General features: G+C 34.2%; 1 protein-coding gene across 1 annotated transcript; it reads left to right on the top strand.

Moving 5' to 3' along the window:
* Positions 1–11474: 11474 nt before the first annotated feature.
* On the top strand, positions 11475–27493 carry LOC132616023 (chorismate synthase 1, chloroplastic-like). Its single transcript, XM_060330629.1, has 13 exons — positions 11475–11632; positions 13347–13497; positions 14332–14408; positions 14993–15051; positions 22710–22793; positions 22892–22984; positions 23090–23170; positions 23626–23757; positions 24339–24441; positions 24583–24677; positions 25123–25188; positions 26157–26241; positions 27144–27493. Exons 1-13 carry the CDS (start codon positions 11554–11556, stop codon positions 27281–27283), a joined length of 1245 nt encoding a protein of 414 aa, XP_060186612.1. The 5' UTR covers positions 11475–11553; the 3' UTR covers positions 27284–27493.
* Positions 27494–27869: the final 376 nt, after the last annotated feature.

Genomic DNA, 27869 nt, shown 5'->3' with positions numbered 1-27869 from the left:
TTCTTGCAGCTGTTTGCCCTAAATCAGTGGCGGAGCCACATGCATCGAAGGGGTGTCACTCCTTCGTCCAAAAATTACACTGTGTAAATACGTAAAAATAATTTTTTTACTATATATACTATGCGTTGAACCCCTTAATTTCGTCGTATATTTACTTTCTTATATTTTGACACCTCTTACTAAAGATCGTAGTACCGCCACTGCCCTAAATTAGTCTGTATGGATCAATTCTTGTCGATGACCAAAGATGCTATGGTGAGTCTCAACTAACTTTCGGTACATCTAATCTCCATTGGTGATATTGTTTCCTCTTTAATCCAGTGTTGTTTGGAATCATTTATTTTGAACATTCAATTCATATTTTCGTCCTTTCTGTTAGTTCTCTCTATCTGTCCATGCATCCACCCCTCTTTCCAAAAGTTGATTTTGTTTTTCTTCTGTTTCTCCATTTAGGTGTCCGTGTCTCTAATCCTTTTTCTTATGAATTAGTGCTGAATTAATTTCATGTGTATTTAAAAAAAAAATCCCTTTTATTTTGTATGATTTAATGATGAATTTATCTCATGAGCAAGAGATAATTTGTGGGGCATTGATAAACCATCTAGATTTTGTATACGGAAATTGAGTTTTGCTTATGAGTATCATAAACATCAGGCATGGAAGAGAAGAGTTTTGCATTACTGGGTTCAAATAGAGATTCCCATAAAGAATGCATTGTTAGAATCTAGATTTGAGGAAACAGTATAACTATCATCCCCTGCAAACATCAATAATAAGTGATCGTTTGACAACGTAGCTGTGAATGGAAAACAGGATCACATTGTGAAAGCGGATAAAGCCCCACAAATGACAAAGACAACAGTTGTTCTTTGTCATTTGTCATTTGTCATAATCTCTTGGCAAAGAAATCCTAATTACTTTTCTACAGAGATCTAAGGAAGAGGCCTGCAATGGATTTCAATTGATGCCTTGAATAGAATCAATTACTTTATCAAAAAAAAAAAAAAAAGGATTTCAATTGATCTACTGTTGGATTACATTTCAAATGGCTTTGAATTGTGTACAACAGTTTCATGATTTATCAGTATTGTTTTTGAATTGTGTACAACTGTGTTTTCTTTTCTGTTGAAAATTGAAAATGAACCTGTCCCTTGTAAAACTTTTTGGATTTCTGGATACTTATGTATGAATGAAATACAGCGCAGTTAAAAATGAGTATGGAGTACGAGCAAATTTTGATTAATTTGACTTCATTTAGGAGTTCTATTTTCCCTTTTTTCTCTGATGCGGGATATAAGAAATTAAAGTTACAAAGAGAGAAGTGTGCAGTGTTGTGTCATTTAGTTTTGCCTAATTGAAAGTAACATCCGGGGTTTAAGAGACCTTTACTTTATGATTCCCCTCTATCGATATTGTACTGTTTTCTTCTTCTTGTAATTACATACATGTGCTTATCTCGCTAACTGAATTCTTACCATTTCTAGGAGTAGGATTGCTTATCTATGTTTTGTTTGTATTGGCAATTAATGGATGATGGTAAGGATATTATTCATGACAATGGAACTGGAATGGTGAAGGTCAGTGCTTCCCTGCTTACTTTTGTGTTACCCGAAAGATAGATTTATGATTGTTAACCACTATCATTGAGCTGTTAATTTTTTTCCGGTGAGACCTTCCAGATGAAATAATAGATTCTAACTTGTACCCATGTTTTTAGAGTTCATAATCTAGCTAGCTATACATGGTATGTGGTTGTTGTTGTAGTCTAGCTAGCTATGTCAAAGAAAATGCCAAATTCAGTAAAAGATTGAACTCTACATATTTTTGGTATTCCTTGCTCCAGCCTCTTTGCATGAGGAGTGTTGTCATAGACTTTGGAACTGCATTTCTTTGATCAGTTGTGATTTTGTATTTTGTATATTGATAAGATCACTTTAGGAAGACTTGGTCAAGCAGATATGACAGATCAATTGCCCCTACAGATAATAGATTTCATACTTAAAAGATACAACAAATATGAAGCATAGTAGAAGATATGTGCAAAATGTAATAATTGAAAGAAGAACATACCTGCAGCTTGAACAGAAACAGGGAGAAGAACTGGAGAAAGTAGAAACTGATGGAACACTCTTTGAAGCTTACAAAGAAACACAGGAAAAAGCTAATGTGTACCTCTTATAACACACCTCTAGGGATCCCCAATTTACGCGTAGGGTTTTGTGTGAACAGTTAAAAGCCACATATATAAAATTGGCCATCAGTTTAGGCATATAAATTATTCACAATTTACTGCAGCAATGATACAATTAGAAATTCATTTGGCTTAAAAAGAAAATGCAGCTAAATGTCTGATTTACGAAACAGTGAATTTTAAATGTTAAGTACTTTTTCCAACTGTTTAGATTGACCATCATGTGTCCATAAGATCATAACAACTTTATAATTTAGCTTGCTAGCATCTTCGTCATCTTGATTTTGAAGTTGCCTCAGGTCATACCATCTGTAGAGCAAATACTGGAGGCACCATGTGAATACTGAATGTTCCTGCTTTACATCCTCTTATGCTATCTTGCTGGATTTGTATTCTGAAAGTGCTGCAACTCCCGTTCACGACATTTTTCTTTGGCACACTTCTAAGTATCATTTTCTTAATTGATCAGTGTTCACTTGCTCTTTTTAGGCACTCGAAAACTTCTCCATCATGTTGTGGTTCTTGGAATGACAAAGGTTTCGACTGATGACTACCGCTCCTGCTAACGATGAATTCAGAATTCAGATGTGCCCATGTATTTGCAAATGTAAACATCTTCTATATACTTTTTGGGTATTATATCTATAATATTAGGAAGATTCTACTAGACAATGTACTAATGTCCTTTTGCACATTTAATGTGGATAATATTATAGACAATGTACATAAACTGCTTTCGTTAAGCTTAACCCGTTTGGCATGTATAAAGAAAATTATCATGTCAGTTTTGTTCTGCCCTCACTACATACAGATTCATAGACACCAGTCACCTTTGGAGGTACTCATTTTAAAGCTTTACCTCAAGTAGATTATCCACTTCACTAGAAGATAAGCATCTTTTATGTGATCATATATTTTGTAATGAGGATCCTTCATCCTCAGCATCTTCAAATACTTGTACTACTATGGTGTCTCACTCACACACTGCTCCCTCTGGACTCTTAAATAATAAAATAGTTTCTTTTCATGACAAAAAAAAGACCGTTTGCAGAAAGTTGAAGCTCCTGCAGAACACTAGATTTCAAATGTGTTGGACAATTGACGTGTTGTGAGCTCTTTAAGAAATTTGCATTTTCGTATTCTTGGCATTCTCAGATTTATTAAAGTCACAGTTGATGTGCGATTTTTTTTCTTTTTCTGGAGATAATGCTATGTAGCCTTCATTTGGTTCCTGTATCATGAAATTTTACATTCAAGCAATACTTTGTCATGTAAACTAGCATAACAGGTGCATGAATAAGAATACACAACAACAATAACAACATACCCAGTATAATCTCACAAGTGATGAATAAAAATACACCACAAATTAAATTGTTGGGCCGGTGCAACGCACGGGCATTCCCTTCTAGTAAAATGATATGAACAAATAAACATAACATAAACGGGCAACTAGATATTGATTGATAATTAGAATAACTTGCGTCATCAAATTGAAATATTTTAATATTTGGAATTATATAGGCTCCGTTACAACAGTTTTTGTGTTCAATATAGATGACACTAAATCAATTCGATTTGACAAGGAGAGACAAACAAGTCATTAAGGAAGCCAATACCACTTTTCTATATTTAGAAATATTTTAATTTTAAACTGTTTTATTTCATAGCAATGATAAATTTTATGTATAGCCACAAGAATTTTTATGCTTAAGACCCATCGCAAATTTCAAATGTTTTTCTTTTTTGAACTCACGTATCAAGTCAAATACACATCACATACGTTTAAATGCAGGGTTAATTAACTTTGTGAAAACATGAGTATCAAACATGCTTTTCTAACATATCTTACTATACAGTGTTTGTGCATACTTGTTTATGCCATTCTACAATGTACATCCGTTCAGTTCATTCAATATATTGACTCCGCAGGTTATAAAGTCAGTATTCTCTGGCCATGCTGGCCACTATCTTGTTGGGGGTGGTAAATGATACTTACTGGCTACACGTTTATTTTACTCATGCTACACTTGGTGCACTTTTTATGCAGATACTAATCCATGTGCCTGTGAAGGTCAAGAGCGGACTTGAGAGCCAACTTTACACTACAAGAAAGTATAGATATCGCAACAAAAAGTTTTATATTTGGCAATAACTTAGTATTATTGTTGGCAAATGATTTTTTTTTTGCCAAAGAATTTAATTTTGTTGCCATAGTATTAATTATTGTTGCAAAAAGTACTTTTGGCAAAAAAAAAAAAATTGTTGCATGTTGTTGCAATAACAGCCGTTGGAAAAAGTTCATGCAACAAAATATTTTTTTTTGTTGCCAAAAGTACTTTTTGCAACAATAATTAATCTATGGCAACCAGAAAAATTTTGTTGCCACATATATTTTTTCTTGTAGTGTTGAAAAATGGAAGCTTTGCTAGTGAAAATAATAATAATTCTGTCCTCCTTTATAACCATAACTAGATAAACTGCAAAAAGCTGACGAGAAAAGAGTCCGAGCCAAACTGGCTTATTTTTGCAGCCATTAGCCCAAAATAGGCTGCCTTTTTTTTTTTATACCACAATGAGTATTTCGTTGGATAACCAACGAAATACCCGCAAAACGCATTGTTCACAACCGGAAAATTTTGTTGCATTTCACTACAAGTGTAGCGAAATGCAACAATTTTTTTTTTTTTTTGCATTTCGTGAATTAATCAATGAAATAGGTTTTTTTTTTTATTTCGTGAATTAATATAACAAAACTAATTTTTTTTTTTTTTTTTTGCATTTCGTAATTTAATGAACGAAATAGGTTTTTTTTTTGTATTTCGTGAATTATAACGAAACTGATTTATTTTGTTTTTTTTTTATTATTTTTTTGCATTTCGTGAATTAATCAACGAAAGATGTTTTTTTTTTTTTTGTATTTCGTGAATAAAAAAACGAAATAGGAAATTATAAATTTTATTTTTTTTGCATTTGGTGTATTAAAAAGGAAATAGATAAAAAAAAATTATTTCATTCATATAAAAACGAAATTGGAAAATATATATATATATTGCATTTCGTGTATTAATGAACAAAATAGGTTTTTTTTTTATTTCGTGAATTAATGAACGAAACTGATTTTTTTTTTTTTGTTTTTCGAGTATTAATGAAAGAAACTGATTTTTTTTTTTTTTTTTTTTTTTTGCATTTCATAATTTAATGAACGAAATAGGTTTTTTTTTTCTTTTTCTGTTTCTCGTGAATAAAAAAACGAAATAGGAAATTATATATATATATATATATATATATATAAACGCAAAATATATATATATATATATATATATATATATATATATATATATATATATATATATATATATATTGCATTTCGTGTATTAAAAAACGAAATAGGATAAAAAAACATTATTATAAAAACGAAATTGGAATATATATATATATATATATATATATATATATATATATATATTTTGCGTTTCGTTGGTATATCAACGAAATAGTAATTTTGTTTTTTGTATTTTGTTTATTAAAAAATGAAATATGAATTTTTTTTTTATTTCATTCATATAAAAATGAAATTGGAATATATATATATTTGTATTTCATTGATACATGAACGAAATAGGATATTTTTTTTTTTGGTTTTCGTTATATAAAAACGAAATAGGATTTTTTTTTTTTTTTTTGCATTTCGTTTATATTCCAACGAAATAGGATTTTTTTTTTATTTCGTTCATATACCCTTTTTCTGCTTTCCACTTTTACCCTATATTGTTTTACCTTATCCTCTCCATTCTCCATTTTTCCTTCTCCATTCTCCATTCTCCCTTCTCCATTTTCCATTCTTCCTCTACCTCCATTCTTTCTCTTCTTCCGTTCTTCATTCTTTTCTTCTTTTTCTACTAATCCTATCACAAGGATTCCTCAACTTTTGCTCCATAATCCTCTTCAAATTGAGGTAATTTATTAATTTTATAAGTTTTTACATATAATTTTTTATTTAGACATTATAAATTAGTCACATTTATTTTTTTGATTTATTTATATCTTATACTTAGTGTAGTAGACTATAATAAAGAAAACAAAAGTTACAAGTTTAATTAATCAATAGTTGGTAATTTCAGTCATTACTTCAATTAAAAAAAGCTTTTAAAAAATGTTAGTAGAGTTTATTGGTCAACGAACTACAATTAAAATACTAAAAAAAAACGTTGAAGCTACTAATTAAAAAGGTATAAATTTATATTATAAAATGTTCTTTTAGTTAGTCATTTTCATAAAACAACAGTTACAAAAAAAGATGAAGAAATTGTGAGGAAAGTAAGATTGTTAAATATAACATAAAGATATTTGTATCATTTGTTGGGTCATTTTCTATGTTCAAATTGTGACTAGTCGTTTGAGTCATTTAAGTTACAGACTCGAATTTTAGGGGCTCCGTCCCATCCCACTAAATGGGGGGACCGGGTCAAACGGGTTCGGGGTCTTTTTTTAAAAAAATAAACTACAAACCATGTAATTTTTTAGTGTTTATATCTTTTAATAACTTATTTAGTTATAACTTAATATTAGAATTTATTTTTTATAACTTTAAAGTCTTTAAATGTATTTAACAACGACTATTTTTTTGAACTTCTAACGGCTATTTTTTTGAACTTCTAAGGGCTAGCTTTTCTAATTTATTAGATAATATTAAATATAATTTCAAGTCTTTATAAAAATTATAAAAAATTGCATTTTTTAGCAGTTATGAAAAGAAAAATAATTTCAATTAAAAACTTTACGTTTATTTATTCAATTGAGCTTTTAAATTTCATAAAGTTGACTCAAAGTCTCAAATATAAGAAGAGCACCTGATATACATAGCCTTCTTCTAGGAAGGGTTTTGTTTCAACTAGGCCTATAAGTTACAATAAGATTACCTAATCTACACAACCACCTTCTAGGAAGGGTTCTGTTTCAACTAGGCCTTTAAGTAGCTAATTGTAAATTATCACACTAAAACTTGTACGAATCTATGTACATTTTTTCTGATTGTTGTATCGCTTCCGTTGGACTTATTTGTGCAATTGGCAATGATGCTTGATGGTCCATAAGTTCCATGCCGTCATCGCTATTAGTGTTGATTATCTCTTCATAATCTTCTTCTTCTTGACGGGTTAATTTTGGTAGCCCACAATTTCTTTTTTCTGCGTTGAACCAATCTATGAATAATACGGAAATCTCCAAGCTATCTTGTGCTAATGAATGTTTGTGGTCTCCGAGTTGAAATCTTGTCGCGCTAAAAGCTACCTCCAAATCTATTGATGATGCTTGAACAACTAGGATATCTCGAGCCATTTTTTAGAGTAATGGAAATGCCTTGCCACGCTTCCTCCACCATCCTAAAAGATCTTCATTGTCGTCGTCATCCGAAATAGTTTCAAATCCCTGATTAAAATAAGAATCAAGATCACTTTCATTTTGAGTAGAAGCAATACCAAGGTAGACAACATCCATTCATTTATCAAATTTTCTATTGTCAAATTTAGCCTTATTTTTTTTGCGAAGGACGTTCATTTGCACCTATTCTTTCCAAAGATTTATAACTATCATACATTAGTTTAGCTTTAGTATGTATGCTACATTTACACTCTTCAACAGTCGGATGCTCGTTTTCACCAATTTCTAAATGTAAATAAATTTTTTCAACAAGTCCTTTAGCATGTAAATAATTTTTTTCAACAAGTCTCTTAGCACCTCTTTAATTTTAAAGACGGGTCAAGTATACAAGCAATCAAATAAATTTCGGGAATAGGAAAAAATACTTTTAATTTGATAATAATTTCATTAATGGCTTCCTCATATTGGTTTAATTCTCTATATTCTGAAAATAGTTTTGTAAATACACAAATATAAAATAACATTTGTGCAATAGTAGGATAGTACATGCCGAAAAATTGTTTTGTTGCAAAATAATTTTTTTCTAAAAAATACATAGCGATTCCATATCATTCCAATCATTATATGCTATTTGTTCTTGGGGAAGATAATGATGTACATCAAAAACATATTGAAATGGTTTTTGATACTCGTGAGCAACAAGTAGCATTTCATATAAAGAATTTCACCTAGTACAAACTTCTTTTGAAATTTTTCTAACTGACAATTTTTGCTCAACACATATTTTTAAACAAAGTAATTCTACTAGCCTTATGAGCACTAAAAACATATTGACAAACTTATTGTATTTTTTGTTTTTTGAGAACCATCAAATAAATCAATACCATCTTTTACAACTAAATTAACAACATGGCATGCACATCTAGTATGAAAAATATTAGTGTTAATTGGGAAAATTCTTATAGCCATAATTTCAGCACAATTAGTCATGGCAGAAGCATTATCAAATGTAGCAGCTAAAACTTTGTCAAGAAGACTATATAATTGAAAAACTTCTTGAACATTTGAAGAAATATAAGAATCTATTTTTTTTTTCTCATCAACATATTCATAGCCAAGTATATGTTTTTGCATATTCCAATTATGATCAATCCAACGTGCTATAACAGATAAATAATCATTGCCATTAACACTGTGGCCTATATTAGAAGTGACAGACACTCTATTATCTAAGTGATGAAAAACAACGCATATACTGACTATAATCACTCTGAAATTTAAAAAACATCGGCTCTAATAGTGGATCTAGGAATACCTTGAAAAGTAGGATTATACATAGCTCTAATATAATGTACAAAACTGGGGTTAGAAGGGAAACTAAAAGATAAGCTACAGACCGTGACCGTTTTAGCTAGTTCTTCACGATCTCTATCTTTATTATAAGCAATTTTAGTGACAGCGGGGTTAGAATGATTTAAAGTTTGTTGGACCATATTAGATCTCCCAACGGATCCAGTGGGAGCAAAACTAGTAGTGCCGCCTCTAGGAACGGGGTCAAGTACGACTTCTACTCGAGCATCAAAGTACGGTTTTCCAACACATTTTTTCAAGTGTCTATCTAAACCATCCGTTCCACCCGCCCCTCCACCGGATCCGTGTTTTGTTTACTGCTTTACATTTGTTACAATTAAAAGTTTTATCATTGCTAAGAGTCATGAATCTCCATACAACACTAGTTCGAGGACGTTGCACCTTAGTCTTACCCCGAGTAGGAGGTTTAGGGGGAAGATCAGCTCCAGACTGAGATGGAGTCCGAGTTGGAGCTTCGGTGACAGGACTAGTAGGTGTGTCATGTAAATCTAATTCCTCTTCTTCTTCTTCTAAATTTTCAAATCGATCAAAGTCTAAATTACATAAGCTCTTTCTAAGGTTTCATTTTGTAAATCTAAATCTTCTGGAATGGTAGGAAAATCAGGGGGAGAATTAAAATCAGTTTCATCAACATGAGTAAAATCTTCCGTATTGTTTTTAACTTGAATTTTAGATTTACTAGAAGAACCACGTTTAGGACCACTACTGCTACTAAAAGGGTTAGGTATTTTCATAGTCACAACTTTTTGACTAGAATTAAAAGGGTTAGGTATCGTAATTTTTTTAGAAGACATTTTTAAAATATTATAAAATAAAGTGTGAAAATTAATTGAAATAAAAGACGCAAATAAAATGCAAAAATTAAATAAATTAAAGGATGGAACGAGTGTACTAAATGACTGCGTAAAAGCAGACGTAACCGTAAAAGTTGAAATCGGGATTTGTTCACTTGACGCTTGAAAGTTGCTCCAACTATTGGTCAATTCACGAAAATAAAAATATTTCACCAAAATGATTAATAAATATTAGAGAGAGAGAGAGAGAGAGAGAGAGAGAGAGAGAGAGAATTGATGGAAGATTTGTGTGAAAATGAATAAGAAGGAAGGGTTATTTATAGTTTAGAAATTGGGTTAATTAAACGGTAATTTATTAAAGTTTGGGGTTAAATAAAATTTTGGGGGTGGCTTGAACGGCTATATAGCCATTGGTGGTTGCTGTGCTGGCTAAGGTGACCGTTGATGGGCCCCCTATCTATCAACGTTTGGATTTAAAAAAAAAATTAACAATTTTTCGGCGGGTGGGGCCGGGTCAGCCAGCCAGGACCGACCGGGATTTCCACCCCAACCCATCCCACATCCCATTTCCCTACTCCTTAAGCTCCATCCCCCTATATCGTACAGGGACCGGGCCGACCTGTCTCGTATGACGCCCTTATTCACAAGTACATATTCTAGAAGTAAAATACACATGACACTTTCCTCTTGATCAGTTGTAAAGAGATTTTTTTATATTCAGTATTTCCTCTGTTCCAATTTACATGACATTTCTCGCTTTTGGATATTCAACTTCTTAATTTTGACGTATGTTTGGATGTAGATTCTTTTAAATTTTTGAAATAAAATTTATATATTTAAAAACTACATAAAAATTTATTAGTTACAATAATTAATAACTGAAAATATTAAAAAGACATATAAAAAAATTACGGTCAAAGAATAGTTTGTCTGACTCTCAAAATTTGAAAACCATCACATGTATTGAAACGGAAGGAGTAATAATTTAATTTTAAAATTTTCATTCTATAGCTAATGAGATGGTTTCTAATCACCCAAATGTCTATAATTTTATTTTAGACCATAATTTTTAAAAGGCTGAATATATAGCCAACCCCTTAAACTTGTCAAGATGTTTCATTTAGACACACGAAGTAAGCCTTGTACTCCTAATAAAGTGTACCAATTAGATATTTGAACTTCAAATTTTGGAAATAATTTTGCATGTGTTTTCAACCTCAAGTAGAAAATGTATGAGGTTTTAGGGCTTATTGAGACAAATCTGTATAATTAAAGGGGATGACATATTTATGTAGTTAACTTAACTATCTCATAAACAAATGAAAGCACCCGCAAACTTTTTTTAAAATTTGAACTGAAAGTGTCTAATTGGAACAATTTATTAGGAGTTGAAGTGTTCAATTGGAACATGACTTAGTTTTAATGTCTAAATAAAATATCTTGACAGGTTTAAAAGGCTACCTATATATTAAGTCTTTTTAATTTATTTATTTTCTTCCTGGAACACGTGCTGGATAAGTTGTCATCGCATAAATTGTGATGGGAAAAAAATAATCCCTATGTCTCAAAAAAATTATCCCCTTTCCTTTTTAATCTGTCTCAAAAAGATTATTTTCTTACTATATTTAGAAACAATTTAACTTTATGATATAATTTACAATTACACAAATATCTAAGGTTTATTTTGGACTATATATTTTAAAAGTCGTTTTTAGAGATAATTTTTTTGGGACGGAGGGAGTATATAAATAGATGTAGGATGAAAGGCGGAAAATGAACGAAGGCTAGTGGTGGTTATAAGCATAAAAGCGTGAAATGGCGGTGTCTCTCTCTATCATTCCTTCCCTTTCATTCTCTTCTGGACACTTCCCTTCTAAGCCCTACAAACGTTTTGGTTAGTTTCCTTTTTCATGTTGTTGTTGCATATCCATGGTGTTTGATAGTACTTTACTTTGAGTCCGTTTGGATTGGCTTATAAGTTGCCTATAAACTATTTTTAATTTGTTTTGAGTGTTTGGCTAGCCACCTTAAAGTTATTTTGTGTTTAAAATAAATTTAAAAAATTAATTAAATTTATTTGGCTTAACTTATCTAAATTAGCCAAAAAAATAAGTTGGACTATAAGCTGTTTCGGCTTATAAAATGTTTTTTTCAAGCCCATCCAAACAGGCTCTTTTGTATTTTGGTGGATAGCTTATTATGAAATTAATTGAAATCAACATCAAAGAATGTAATGGGATACAAACAACAACATATTCGGTGTAATTTTATAAGTGAAATTTGTGAAAGATAGGATGCACACAGACCTACTCTTATCTTGGTGGGGTAGGGAGACTATTTTCAAAAGGATACATACTTTCAAAAGGATGAGGGCATTTTAATGAAGAGGAGGATATAAAATTTATATTTAACGGGTTTAATCATTAGATTCTTACGATTAACTCATACATTTTAAAATTATAGGTTCAAAGTTAAATTACTTTGCAATTTTAGTAATTTTCACATATATCTTAGTTTCGAAACCCAAAAATGGTGAGATCAGTTGAGGTAGTTGGCTATATGCTACATCATCCGCTGCTACAGGTTTTAATGTAGACATTTGATTTAATTATAGAAATTTTTACGGTAAATAAAAGTAGAATAGGAATTTCGATCCGGTAAACTTGGAGATTTTGAAGGAATAATCGAACAAAGAAAGAAGAGAATTAGGAAAAAAATAACATTATATAGCAATTCAAGTGGAATGAGTTCTGAAATCCATGTGAATATATTCGCTTCTAACAAGGTGGAGAAGCCATTTTTCCATGCTGGAAATATGATTTTCCATTGAGTTGTATTTCAGAGATACTAACAGATAGTTAAGTGATTTTTCTTTAATAACCGTGGTGTCCGAACCAGCTTATTCATACCTCGACTAATTCCACGAGGTACCTCCGACCTCCATCACGTGTCTCCACTGAAATTTAAACTTGAGACCTCGTGATTCTCAACCCCCTTTCAAATACCACTAGGCCATACAGATCAATGATTTTAGTAATACAAAAAATAGTTGTCATTTTATTGATACAGTGGATAAAGTTCAGTCATTTAAAAGACATAAAGAACTGGAAAATAGTGGTGGTAACTGTGCCAACAACTGCACTTTGGTGTTCAATCAAGTGTATAGGAGTGTAATTTTACCAGGTACTCCCTTTTTTCTTGGGAAGATAGAAGACGACGAACAGCTAAAGATGAGAATAACCCTCTATTTTTCACCTAGATATAAATTTTGGAGGAAAAAAGGTTACCCTTTTGAATAACGAAGATAATGTTGGTCCAATTCGAAGAGTGAGCGTAGTTCTAGTGGATGCTAAAGCTTACCAATTAACAGAATACACCCTAGACTCCATTGGTGGGATTACACTGGGTATGTTGTTACACTCATGTTGAAAGTTATTTATCTTGTTAACTACTTCTGCTTTGCAAGAGATGGCCATCATATGAAGATCTCTTGAGATTACCAAGTAGAAAGAATAGCAGTAATTCGTTAAAGAACAAGAATCCCATAGACAAATGAATGTTTTGAATTTCTTATGTTAGCCTCATAACTCGAACATGTATATATACAGAGATAAAGGCTGCTGGAAGTACATATGGAACTTTCTTCCGCGTTACAACATTTGGAGAATCTCACGGTGCTGGTATTGGCTGTGTTATTGATGGATGCCCTCCTCGACTGCCATTATCGGAAGCTGATATTCAACTTCAGCTAGACAGGAGGTTTCTAACTAATACTTCATTATACTTTTCTCAATGAAATTTTGAGGATTCCGCTTTATAGTCAGATTTTCCTGATTTAGTTGAACTGGTAAGTCCACTTAATTATTGTGTTCAATTTTTAGAGGATCTCCAGGAAATCTAAGGCCACTATAATTTTACAATACGTTTTCTCTTCCAAGACTGGTTGGCTTTTCTCTTTCTTAGAACTGTATGAGGATAAAAATGATCCAAATATTTCACCAGGTCTTATAGATAGAAAACCAATTACTTCCTCTGTCCAATCTTATACGACTACGTTTCCTTTTTAGTCCATTAAAAAAATTTTACTAACAAATCTCGTTTCCGGAAACTAATTTTTTAAAGATTTATCAAGTTTATCCTTTCTTCCACAAGTCACAAATCCATTATCATAATGTAAAAGTTTCTGGTTTGTGAAAAACCTTGAAACTGTCAAACATAGAGGTAAAAGGAGGACCATATGTTGTAAACTTTTCGAAGAAAAAGGCACATGAAGTCCAAAGGAAGGTATGTATGGTCAATGGTACCTCAAAGTTTGAATGTTACTTGAGGGGCAAGTTTTCCCATTCATGTTAACGACCATGATGTATTACAAGTCCTTCTACATTTTTTTTAATCTCTAAGCCAAGTCAAATTATGTCACATAAATTAGCTTTCATTGTTCAGCATAAGTACCTCAACAATGAGGAATTAATTATAATAACTAAATAAGAATATAAGTAAAGATAAAGATAGTTATGTGTCATATAATTGCTGCACTTGGGAGGCCAGGTCCACTTGAAACTAACTATGGATCTATACAATTGTTGCACTTAGGAGGCCAGGTCAAAACAGAGGCACCACACCAAGAGAAGAAGCAGATGCATGCCAAATATCTTCAGGAATTGCTGATGGTAAGATACTTAGTGATATTCATCTTGCTTTTTTCTTAGGGTGTGTTTTGGTATGAAGGAAATGTTTTTCAGAAAGTCACTTATTTTTTGAAAAATGTTTCCGGTGTTTGGTTGGAGTGTGAAAAATATTTTCCAAAAAAAAGCATTTACAAAATATTTATATTAATATCAGTAATCAGGAGAGTGTTTTTTGAAAGTTTTAGTATTCAAAATTGATAATAATGTAGACGTGTCGGTTAAAGAAATGATATTAAGTTAAGTGTTGAGATAATATTGAAGGAAAGTGATTTCCGCCCAAAAGCGAGGGAAGTTCTTTCTTTTCCCCCCTTTTTGTGAAAAATATTTTTTAGCAACCAAACACTAGAAAATGACTTATTTTCTTGAAAACATTCTTTACAACAACAACAACATACCCAATGTAATCCCACAAGTGGGATCTGGGGAGGGTAATGTAGGTAGACCTTACCTCTACCTTTACTTGAAAACATTCTTTGAGAAACAATATTTGTCATATCAAACACACCTTTACTTTCTGCTCTCAATTAAATTACTAATGCTTGATTTATTTCTTGTATTAAATGCAGGGCTGACTACAGGATCGCCTATTAAAATAGAGGTGCCCAACACAAATACAAGAGGGCGTGTAAGTACATTGATTCATCTACACTTTTGGTACAGTGATATGTATTGGTTTGATGGAGAAGGCTGAAACATTAGATTTACGTATTACTGCATGTGATGGTCACAAGTTGGCTGCAGTTAGTACTTGTTGGATTTAAATGCTTAATGCAATCCCACAAAGTCAAATTTTTGTGCATATGATAATAGGTTGTTGTCAAAGAGTTACTGTCACGCTCCGAACCATGGCCTGGACGTAACACGGCACTCGGTGCCTGACTGCATGTAACCGAGCGAACCACATGGCTTGCTGAATCATCATGATACATAACATAAGCGGAATATAACGTGAATGCATGATGAGCCTTTATAAAACATGGTAAGTCATAATACTTAATAAAATACTTGTTTAAACATGAGTGAGCCAAAATGGCTATACGACTCCAAATGTCTGACATGACATAACTGACTTGTCTAGTCTATGAAACCTCTATCATAAGTCTGACTGGAAACATACTTACTGGGACAAGGCCCCCAGCATACCTTAGATGCATAACTAATCATAAACAAAAGTTAACTAAACCTCGAATGAGATGGGGCTCACCAATAAGCTGATACGAATGCTGTCCTACTGAGCAGATGTGTCGTCCTGTATATCAGTACCTGCATCGTGAAATGCAGGCCCCCGAGCAGTAAAAGGGACATTAACACATTGAATGTACTGGTATGTAAAGCAACCGAAAGAAATAACATAGGACATGGAATAACATGATAAGAACTGAAACTGAAAACCTGGACATGAACATGAGCATGAGTACATATGTATATATATAACATAAGTAAAAACATGATAAGTAGGGAGAGCATTTCATAAACCGACAACATGATATCACCACGTGGATACGTGGAGTCTGGTACCTCGCCGGACCAGCAGAGCCCCTATACCTTGCCAGAGTATAAGGTGGTAACGTGCCTGATGGATCCATTCAGTGTAAAATTAAGGTATCGTCCTAACTGGGCGGAGCGATCCTTGTCCTATGGTGGCTACATAGTTTCAGGCTATCTGAGCCTTCTCGGTAATTCGTGCAACTCCCAAAAACATGAACATGATATAGTTGGATAAGAAGCCCATGATTTTCGTGAATTAACTTGTACTTGTCTTGTAATCATGACTTCACGAAAATAACTTGTAAACATGGTTTCATGAAATAACTTGTAAACATGGTTTCATGAAATAACTTGAAATATAGTTTCATAAGATAACTTGTCATAGTCTTGCAAACATATTCTTGATTCATGAGTAATCACAATAGTTCGTAATCATATATATAATTGACTTGAAAACATGCTTGTAACTTGCTAGATAGAATCATAAAGTTTCATATAACATAATGAGAACACATGAGGAAGAATTCATGATTCATGGATTTAGCTGGGATTCCTAATAACCGTAATGGAAGATTAGGAATACAACAACGAATATAGATACAAAATTCCTGTACATAAATACATAAATACGGGCTACCAATATGTTGGGTTTAATGCCGTAGGATTTGAACTTCATGAATATCAAGAAACGGAGCATGGGGAAGAACGTAGAGATTCCCACATGTGAATGAAAGTTCTACATACCTTAACTTCCTGCTTTTGAGCGTATCACAATGTCCTTCAATCCCTTCAACTTTAATCTATAGCAATACAGGTTATAGGGACTCTATATTAGCAACAATATCCATGCTTTGTTCATCTAAGCATTTTATCAAACACTTGGTGGGCATGAAGCTCCACAACGTTCATTAATGGTGTTTTCTTCACCCAATCCCCACTCTATTACTTCTAGTTGATTCTACAATCTCAATTAGGTGTAATTAACATCATTTTTCATCACCCACATGAATACAACAATCCCAAGTCAACAATCCAAAACTCTAGCATAGTTCATATAATCCTCTTTATCAAACCCATTTACTATTCTTCCAAGAACTCATCAATTCACAACTATAAATGATTAGAGAGTAGAAACATTACCTTTTTGAAGTCCAACCCTCTTGAATTCGGGTTCTAGGGTTTCCACATCCAACAATAATATTCCAATCATAACTCTATAGATTAGAAGGGCTTACTCAAGTTAGAAAGGGATTAGGGACTTGGATTCAACCTAGAATCATGATAAAAACTTACCTTGGAAGGTTCTTGAGGTTGGGTACTTGTTCTCTATGGGTTTAGAGAGATTTTTCGTGAATGGGGAGGCTGGGGAAATAAACCCCAAGTCCTAAATATAGCTTAAAACGCGTAAACCCGACTTTTGACCCGCAACTGACCCTGTTATGCGATGGTCGCGCGACGCACATGCAGCGCACGACCATACTCAGATCATTATTCAGAGTAGGGGTTTTTGTGCGATCGGCGTGCGGCGCGGGGCCATCGCACGCGCCCGCACGCGCCTGCACAAGCGACGGGTGTCGGTTTTGAACAGCGTTCGGTAAAATAGGCATAACTTCTTGTACACAGCTCTGTTAAAGACCCATAATATACCGTTGGAAAGCTATTTCAAAGGGCTACAACTTTCATCAAGGAAGTTTTCCCAAATTCCAAATTAATAAAGGGGTTATGGTCGTTGGAAGTAAGACCTTCTATAAACTCATTTGCAAACATACCCCGTAGAGTGGTTTTCAACTTTGCTTTGCCCAAAGACTCTTCTCATGTCTTGATTGGGTTTCAAACACCATTTATACACTACTCAAATTGGATTCATTATACCCCTATCTTATGAGACAAATCTTAGCCCGAATACACGAGGTGTTACAATATCTCCCCCTTTGGATCATTCGTCTTCGAATGATGGGTCTTGGTTAAGGATATGGCTAGACATGGCTTGACTACATGAACGTGAAGGAAACATGACATGAAACATGGAGACTGAACTAACATGGCATGGTTACATGGAAACGTGAATACTGAGACATGAACATGGGCACTGGATAGCTGACATGAGCGTGGAACATGAGACATAACATGACATGGGGCATGGAAACTAACATGACATAGTTTCATGAAAATATCAGTGCCCAAACACGAGACATGAATAGCGAATACATGAACTTGAACGTGAAACGTGAGGCATGAATACATAAGGGACATTATAACTCTCCTCCAAAATGTCATTAAGCTATCATTAATTCGATACTCGTAATTCTTGCCCGACACACAACATATACCTTGCTTTCCTTAACAACTTTCGTCTCCTACCTCAAATGTCTTTGAATTCTCATTTAGAATCATTAAATATTACTTCTTACTCGTCAACATGTCGTATATATCATACCCTTAGTGGGTCTGTACGCTAACGGGGAAATTTCCAAGGTGTAACATTCTCCCCCCCTTTTGGAACATTCGTCCTCGAATGTTAAACATTCGGGATTCTACAAAAATTTCGCCCGAGTTTCCCATGTAATATGGCAGTACTAACCTGTCACAACAACCCATAATACCATTGCCTCACAGGGCTACATCACAATAGCACTATAAATTGGCCACACGCGACCAAAAGTATGAAAAGAAAGCTTACATACCTCAAAATCTTGGTGTTTCATTATTAATATCTTCTGCGGGCTGAAACAAGTGCGGGTACTTGGATTTCATATCCTCCTCGGCTTCCCATGTAGCTTCCTCAACTTTCTGACTCCTCCACAGGACTTTCACTCAGGTTACTTTCTTAGTTCTCAACTTTCGAACCTGACGGTCAAGAATGGCTACAAAAATCTCCTCATAGGTCAAATCATCCTTAACTGTTATAGTATCAGCAGAAACAACCAACGACGGGTCTCCTACACACTTCCTCAACATGGACACATGAGACACGGGATGTACAACAACTAAATCTTATGGCAACTCAAGTTCATAGGCTACTAGGCTGATCTTTCGCAGAATTCTTTAAGGTCCAATATATCTGGGGCTGAGTTTGCTTTTTCTTGCCAAATCTCATGCTTTTTCTTTCCTGTTTATTTTCCCTTTCAATCTTTAACAGCAGATGGAGTGGGTCCTGATGACCTCTGGTAGAAAACTGCCTGCCACCACTTCCTTGTGATCCTCCATGATTTACCTTTTTCCTGTTGACTTATCTCCTTTTCTAATTTCTCTGATATCCTCTCCCTGTTGTATTCCATTCTCCTTTCTCAAGAACATTATTATCATTCAACATACCATTCATTCTACTATTCCCCTTCTCGGGCAACTTACATTGTATTCAACTTTCAATAGCACTTGGAGTATCATTCGTTACCAGTAAGCACTGCACACTTGTACCCCCTATGGGTAAACATCCTTACCTGGACCTTGAATTATCTGTTCGTCGCCTGCGCATTCGAAACGTACATAGTTTGATTGGAAGAGAAGGTTACTTATTACTCTAAGATATGGCACGATCTAGAGTAGAAAGAAATGAGACAAATCCTGAATGTCTTGGTGGTCAACTGTTTATATGTATGGGGCCCTCACACATATAAAAGTGACCCCACTGGACACGGTTTCATAGACTCGCTAAAGACTCTTGAACCTAGGCTCTGATACCAAGCTTTGTCACGCCCCGAACCATGGCCTGGACGTAACACGACACTCGGTGCCTGACTGCATGTAACCGAGCGAACCACATGGCTTGCTGAATCATCATGATACATAACATAAGCGGAATATAACGTGAATGCATGATGAGCCTTTATAAAACATGGTAAGTCATAATACTTAATAAAATACTTGTTTAAACATGAGTGAGCCAAAATGGCTATACGACTCCAAATGTCTGACATGACATAACTGACTTGTCTAGTCTATGAAACCTCTATCATGAGTCTGACTGGAAACATACTTACTGGGACAAGGCCCCCAGCATACCTTAGATGCATAACTAATCATAAACAAAAGTTAACTAAACCCCGAATGAGATGGGGCTCACCAATAAGCTGATACAAATGCTGTCCTACTGAGCAGATGTGTCGTCCTGTATATCAGTACCTGCATCGTGAAATGCAGGCCCCCGAGCAGTAAAAGGGGACATCAGCACATTGAATGTACTAGTGTGTAAAGCAACCGAAAGAAATAACATAGGACATGGAATAACATAATAAGAACTGAAACTGAAAATCTGGACATGAACATGAGCATGAGTACATATGTATATATATAACATAAGTAAAAACATGATAAGTAGGGAGAGCATTTCATAAACCGACAACATGATATCACCACGTGGATACGTGGAGTCTGGTACCTCGCCGAACCAGCAGAGCCCCTATACCTTGCCAGGGTATAAGGTGGTAACGTGCCTGATGGATCCATTCAGTGTAAAATTAAGGTATCGTCCTAACTGGGCGGAGCGATCCTTGTCCTATGGTGGCTACATAGTTTCAGGCTATCTGAGCCTTCTCGGTAATTCTTGCAACTCCCAAAAACATGAACATGATATAGTTGGCTAAGAAGCCCATGATTTTCGTGAATTAACTTGTACTTGTCTTGTAATCATGACTTCACGAAAATAACTTGTAAACATGGTTTCATGAAATAACTTGAAATATAGTTTCATAAGATAACTTGTCATAGTCTTGCAAACATATTCTTGATTCATGAGTAATCACAATAGTTCGTAATCATATATATAATTGACTTGAAAACATGCTTGTAACTTGCTAGATAGAATCATAAAGTTTCATATAACATAATGAGAACACATGAGGAAGAATTCATGATTCATGGATTTAGCTGGGATTCCTAATAACCGTAATGGAAGATTAGGAATACAACAACGAATATAGATACAAAATTCCTGTACATAAATACATAAATACGGGCTACCAATATGTTGGGTTTAATGCCCTAGGACTTGAACTTCATGAATATCAAGAAACGGAGCATGGGGAAGAACGTAGAGATTCCCACATGTGAATGAAAGTTCTACATACCTTAACTTCCTGCTTTTGAGCGTATCGCAATGTCCTTCAATCCCTTCAACTTTAATCTATAGCAATATAGGTCATAGGGACTCTATATTAGCAACAATATCCATGCTTTGTTCATCTAAGCATTTTATCAAACACTTGGTGGGCATGAAGCTCCACAACGTTCATTAATGGTGTTTTCTTCACCCAATCCCCACTCTATTACTTCTAGTTGATTCTACAATCTCAATTAGGTGTAATTAACATCATTTTTCATCACCCACATGAATACAACAATCCCAAGTCAACAATCCAAAACTCTAGCATAGTTCATATAATCCTCTTTATCAAACCCATTTACTATTTTTCCAAGAACTCATCAATTCACAACTATAAATGATTAGAGAGTAGAAACATTACCTTTTTGAAGTCCAACCCTCTTGAATTCGGGTTCTAGGGTTTCCACATCCAACAATAATATTCCAATCATAACTCTATATATTAGAAGGGTTTACTCAAGTTAGAAAGGGATTAGGGACTTGGATTCAACCTAGAATCATGATAAAAACTTACCTTGGAAGGTTCTTGAGGTTGGGTACTTGTTCTCTATGGGTTTAGAGAGATTTTTCGTGAATGGGGAGGCTAGGGAAATAGACCCCAAGTCCTAAATATAGCTTAAAACGCGTAAACCCGACTTTTGACCCGAAACTGACCCTGTTATGCGATGGTCGCGCGACGCACATGCATCGCACGACCATACTCAGATCATTATTCAGAGTAGGAGTTTTTGTGCGATCGGCGTGCGGCGCGGGGCCATCACACGTGCCCGCACGCGCCTGCACAAGCGACGGGTGTCGGTTCTGAACAACGTTCGGTAAAATAGGCATAACTTCTTGTACACAGCTCTGTTAAAGACCCATAATATACCGTTGGAAAGCTATTTCAAAGGGATACAACTTTAATCAAGGAAGTTTTCCCAAATTCCAAATTAATAAAGGGGTTATGGTCGTTGGAAGTAAGACCTTCTATAAACTCATTTGCAAACATACCCCGTAGAGTGGTTTTCAACTTTGCTTTGCCAAAAGACTCTTCTCATGTCTTGATTGGGTTTCTAACACCATTTATACACTACTCAAATTGGGTTCATTATACCCCCATCTTATGAGACAAATCTTAGCCCGAATACACGTGGTATTACAGTTACTTGGTACCTGTTTCTGGTGAGAGGTGACAGGTATCCCGTAAAATTAGTCGAGGTGCGCACAAGCTAGCCCAAACACCACGGTTGTAAAAAAAAAAAAAATACATTTGCTCTCACTTGATCAATCAATCACTGCTCAGTACTTGCAGAGTTTTAACCGAAGTGGAAAATTCACATATTAAAGCAATCCTCTTCAATCTCTGAATCTCGTGTCGATATGTGCCTTAAGGTGCAATCCTATGCACAAGTGTATCTGGTCTCTTCCTTTTCCATTTTCTGTACATAAAAGTTGTCGGTGTTTGAATAGGCATAAAATTTGAGAATGAAAGGAAGACTTCTGAAATTTGTGGTCTAAAATAAGTCATAGACAGTTGAGTGGCTATAAATCATCTCATTAAGGGTAACATGGGAAGTTTAAAGTTAAATTGTTATTAAATATAGAAAGCTGTCATTCTTTTTGGGACTGAGTAAAAATGAAAGAGTATCACATAAATTAAGATAGAGATAGCAGTATCACAGTGGTTTATATTGACTCTTTCTTGGATTTCTCAGGACTACAATGAACTGTCAAAAGCTTATAGACCTTCCCATGCAGATGCAACTTATGACTTCAAATATGGCTTGAGATCTATAGAGGTTATGAACACAAAATATTTACAGTTGTTTGAAAGATTGGGGTAGATATATTATGATTGTTTTTTTGGGATTCTCTCATGTTGTTAATGGGAAAATAGGGCGGAGGCAGAGCTTCTGCAAGAGAAACAATTGGGAGAGTTGCTGCTGGAGCAATTGCTAAGAAAATTCTAAAGCAATTTTCTGGAACTGAGGTATATGGTATGATATTGTGGGATTATTGATTCACTAATGATGTATCAACACATATTTACAGCACCTATAACTCGTCACTCGCCACATCATGTTTCGATTTGCAGGTTCTTGCTTATACTTCTCGAGTTCACAAAGTAGTGCTTACTGAAGATTTGGTTGATTATGATACACTAACACTTGATCAGGTTCACAAGCTTCTACACATTTTATTTTCTTTGGCTTATTGTTAGGAACTCTTTATTTGCTAGTGGAGCATCTCTTATGTTGCCAAGTTATTGTCCCACTTCAAAATTTGTAAACGAATTGGAAGTGCAAGAGGAAGGTGAATTGAGTTGTATTTCATGTTATTGACTCAAAACTAATTTCTGAATTTTAAAAGAAGATTCAAGTCGACTAAATCCTATGAAAGTCAGCTTTTACTTCTTGAATAGAGGATTTGTGAATAAGATATTTTTTTTGATTCAAGACAATATCAGATAATGAATGACAAAACAAATAAAAGAAAGCTTAAAGGATAAACGAACACAGTAGCAAGTGGTGCATTTCTTTGTTAACTAAATTCTCATTATTGTTAAGCTTTTGAAAGGCCACTTCTTGATGCTTTGTTGATCCAATTAGTTTACCATGTACATACTGTCAGATAGAGAGTAATATTGTGAGGTGCCCAAATCCAGAGTATGCAGAAAAAATGATTGCTGCCATTGATGCTGTCCGAGAGAGTGGAGATTCTGCAGGAGGTATTGTAACTTGCATCGTCAGAAATGTTCCTCGTGTAAGCTCCTTCATTCACCTTTTCAACCCCTAATAAGGAAAGACAACTATGTCGCTCCGACTCTTCAAAAATGTCGAACTGTTCGAGTCGGATCCTTCAAAAGTAGTGCATTTTTTGGAGGATTCAACACAAGTACAACAACATTTTTGGTGAGTCCGAACAACATAGAAAAACAAAGAAGTACATAGAGTGTGTTTGATATGATTGAAGTCATTTTCTGTGGAAAATATTTTTAGATGTTTAGTTGGTGAATGGAAAATACTTTTGTAAAGATTCATAAGAATGTTAGCAAGTTGGCGGATGTAATGATGAAATTTTTTAGTACAAAAGATTAATAGTAAATTTTGAGTATTAGTTGGAGCAAGTAATTTAAAGTTAAAGGCTAAGACAGTTGTAAAGAAAATGCTTTCCGTCCATAAGTGAAGGAAGTCGCTGTCCCCCTTTTGATGGAAAATGTATTCCTGGAAATATGACTTATGTCATACCTAACAACAGAAAATGACGTTTTCATGGAAAATATTTTCCTGAAAGATGATTTCATGTAAAGTATTACTTCAATTCTGTTCATTTTTGTTTGTTAGGGTCTTGGTTCGCCAGTATTTGATAAACTTGAAGCTGAGCTAGCTAAAGCTGTTCTGTCTGTGCCAGCAAGTACAGGATTTGAATTTGGAAGGGGATTTGCAGGTAACTAAGCACAGTGACCTTGAACCTTCTTAGTGATCGCTTTTGATTGAACAAATATGGAATTCAAGATTTGGCAGATATACAATTTTTTCTTCCCCCTTATCTATGTGCACCTAAATTGATAAATCACCTACTTTATAGGATCTTCCATGATTGGTAGCGAGCATAATGATGAGTTCTATATTGATGAGAATGGAAGAATCAGGACAATAACTAACCGGTCTGGTGGAATTCAGGTTCTCAATATCTGATCTTTTATTAAAAACATGCATCTTAGGGGTTAATTTTAGTCACTGAACTTTACTCACAATTACAACAATCATAAAATTATTATTTGTCACATTAAAGTAACTAAATTTTACTCACCAATCACCATAACAGTGAAGTCATAATTTTTTTTTGTCACGTTAAAGTAATTGAAATTTATCTATATAACAATAAAGTCACAAACTTTACCGAGACAACAGTATAATCACCGTAGCATTTGTCATTATCGTAGGTAAAATTTAGTGACTTACTGTTATAGTAGGTAATTTTAATGTGATGAAATAGTTTTGTGACTTTTCTATTGTAGCATATAGTTTCATGACTTTACTGTTATAGAGGTAGTTAGTTTTGTTCTTTTACTAGTGATAATACATGAAACTAACTTTGGATCTGGTGGTCTTTGTTTATGTACAGGGTGGAATATCAAATGGAGAGACAATTAGCATGAAAATAGCTTTCAAGCCAACACCTACAATCAATGTCGGTACTTTGTCTTTCTTTTCCCTTAATATGTCATATAGTATATAATAACAGTGGTGTTACATTTTCTATTTCTCTATTTTTTTACCTGTCAAGATCAAGTAAAGCTCATCTTTTTCAGGTTACAATTAATTTCTAACATTGTGGTACTAATATTGGTGTGATTGAGAAAGCAATTCACTTTTCAGTGACTTAATATCCTCCAATATTGCTTCCACCTTCTTTTCATACCATTTGAAAATGCCGTGCCTCCATGTATTAGTAGTCAGGGTTTATTTCACGTAACATCATTAAACTTTATCCACTATAACAATACAATTGCAAAACCATTTTTTGCCACATTCAAGTAACTGAACGTTGCCCATTATAACATTAAAGTCAAACTATTGTTTGTCACCTTACATTAACTGAAATTTACCAACTATAACAGTAAAGTTGCAAATTTTATCCATTATAACTGTAAAGCTACCTTGACAAGTAGGTTTTGTTGTTATAATGGGTATAAATTAGCGATGTTACTGTTATAATGATAAAGTTAGTTATTTAATATGACAAAAGATAGTTCTGTGATTTCACTATTAGAGTCCGTAAGTTTAGTGACTTTACTGTTATAATGGGTAAAGTTCAATTACTTTAGCGTGACAAAAAAGTTTCATGACTTTATATTATAGTGAACAAAGTTTAGCAACCATACATGTGATCAACTCTAGTAGTCAAGGCTTAGCAACAAGTTTATCCCGATATACACTGTTTAACCTTTCTTGCCATTAGAAAATCACTACTTCAAAATGTGCCTTAAGGCCTTGCACAAACAGTAATGCCGTTTGTGATGAATAGATAGTCTTAACGGAAGTAGTAAACAGTGTACACTCGAGTCTTAGAGCTAAATATTTTATAAATTATCTTTTTGAGCAATTCAGTTAGTATATAATGAAGGTAGTCATACTTTTGCTTTCATGCATATGCAGAAGAAGCAGAAAACGGTGACTAGGGACAAACATGAGACAAAACTCATATTTCTCGGCCGCCAAGAGCCATGTATTGCCCCACGAGGTAAGTTTTCAAATTATATGCCTCTTGGCATGCAAGTGCACCCAACAATCATTAGAGTGGTGCAAGCAGAATTTTGTGTAAACTGTGTTGATATATTAACACAACTGGATTAGTAATTCCTACGAAAAGGCAAAGTCTGGTTTTGACGAAGATCTTTCTATCAATAAGATAGGAATGAATGCTTGATATGGGAGAATGGATGCATCTCCTATTTATCTCACAATCTTATTTTGAGACAGAAGATAAAACGATAGAAAAAAGAACCGAGAGATGATAAAGCATAGATAGATATAACAACGGTGCAAAACATGATTTTCCCACGTCATTTCTACCAAACTAGCTCACTGGGAAAATGCATGGGTGGAAACAAATTCCCATTGAAATCCTGGGAAATTTTCTAATTTTTTAATGTGAAAACACTACTTTTTTTTACTTTTCCACCGACATTCAGTGGGAAATAGCCACTCTGACATTTTTCAGTGGGAAATTCAGTGGGAAAATAGAGATCTTCTAGTAGTGAGATCGTTTCTGCCAATGAAATGAATGTGGAACCCGTTCTGGATGCTTCTACATTATATCTGCTCTCGCTTAAAAAATCGTGAGATAAAGAGCAGATGTATCCAATTCCCTGTATCAAACACTCAATTCCTATCTATTGGTAGATAGATCTTCGTCAAATACCTGACTGTGTCAGATATATTAACACAACTCGATTTGTTACATGCAAGAGTTTATTTCCGATCCAAATTGATGTTTATTTTATTTCCTAGTGGTGTCGGCACATTAAACGTACTTTTTTTCAATGAAAAAAGATTCATTTACACAGACATTTAGTGAATTTCTATGGGGATCAGTTAGTATGGTTCTTGTTCAGCTAATGGCACAGTATCTTGATGGTGCAGCTGTTCCTGTTGTGGAGGCCATGGTAGCTATGGTGCTTGTTGATCAATTAATGGCGCAATATGCTCAGTGCATGCTCTTTCCCATCAATCCCACCCTTCAAGAGCCCCTAGGCTCACCGAGAACTGAAATACTGAATTAGACCATGTTTTTACTTAAGAATAGAAATGCTAACTGTCTGTTATCTGTTATATTCTCCTGTTGCACCCTTTGCATTATTTTTTGAGGTACTGTTATTTAACAAGGGAATTAGAAGATTCACCTTTTTTATTTTAACATCGACTTGATATGTGAGTTTGTATTTTGATAAAAAGATCCGATTAGTGTCGTATATATGGATCATTTGCTTCCACATTCGTGTTGATCTTGAGAAATTGCAAGTCTATTAAAAACGAATTTTCTCCATGTGATTTTATATTTTTGTCGTCTTCTTGTAGCACGACGGTTATCCTGGTGTCAAACTTACAGAATCGATGCATTCGCAGGTTCACCTAGGATATGTCCAAACCATCTCAAACAAATTAATAATTTAATCATTTGTAATCTTACTCTTTAATGACTGCATATGCATCATTACATTGGCATCTCTACAACACTCATTTTGTAGATAAGTAAAGCTTAACGCTCACTTTTCATTTCAACATACATGCATGCAGGCGTGTGTGCGTGCGTGCGTGTGTGTAATGCACATTGATATGTTTGCTCATTTTGAATCTAACCTAAAAAAG

The sequence above is a fragment of the Lycium barbarum genome, chromosome 10, assembly GCF_019175385.1.
Source record: "Lycium barbarum isolate Lr01 chromosome 10, ASM1917538v2, whole genome shotgun sequence".
Lineage (NCBI taxonomy): Eukaryota > Viridiplantae > Streptophyta > Magnoliopsida > Solanales > Solanaceae > Lycium > Lycium barbarum.
This window is presented reverse-complemented; position numbering and strand designations above follow the sequence as displayed.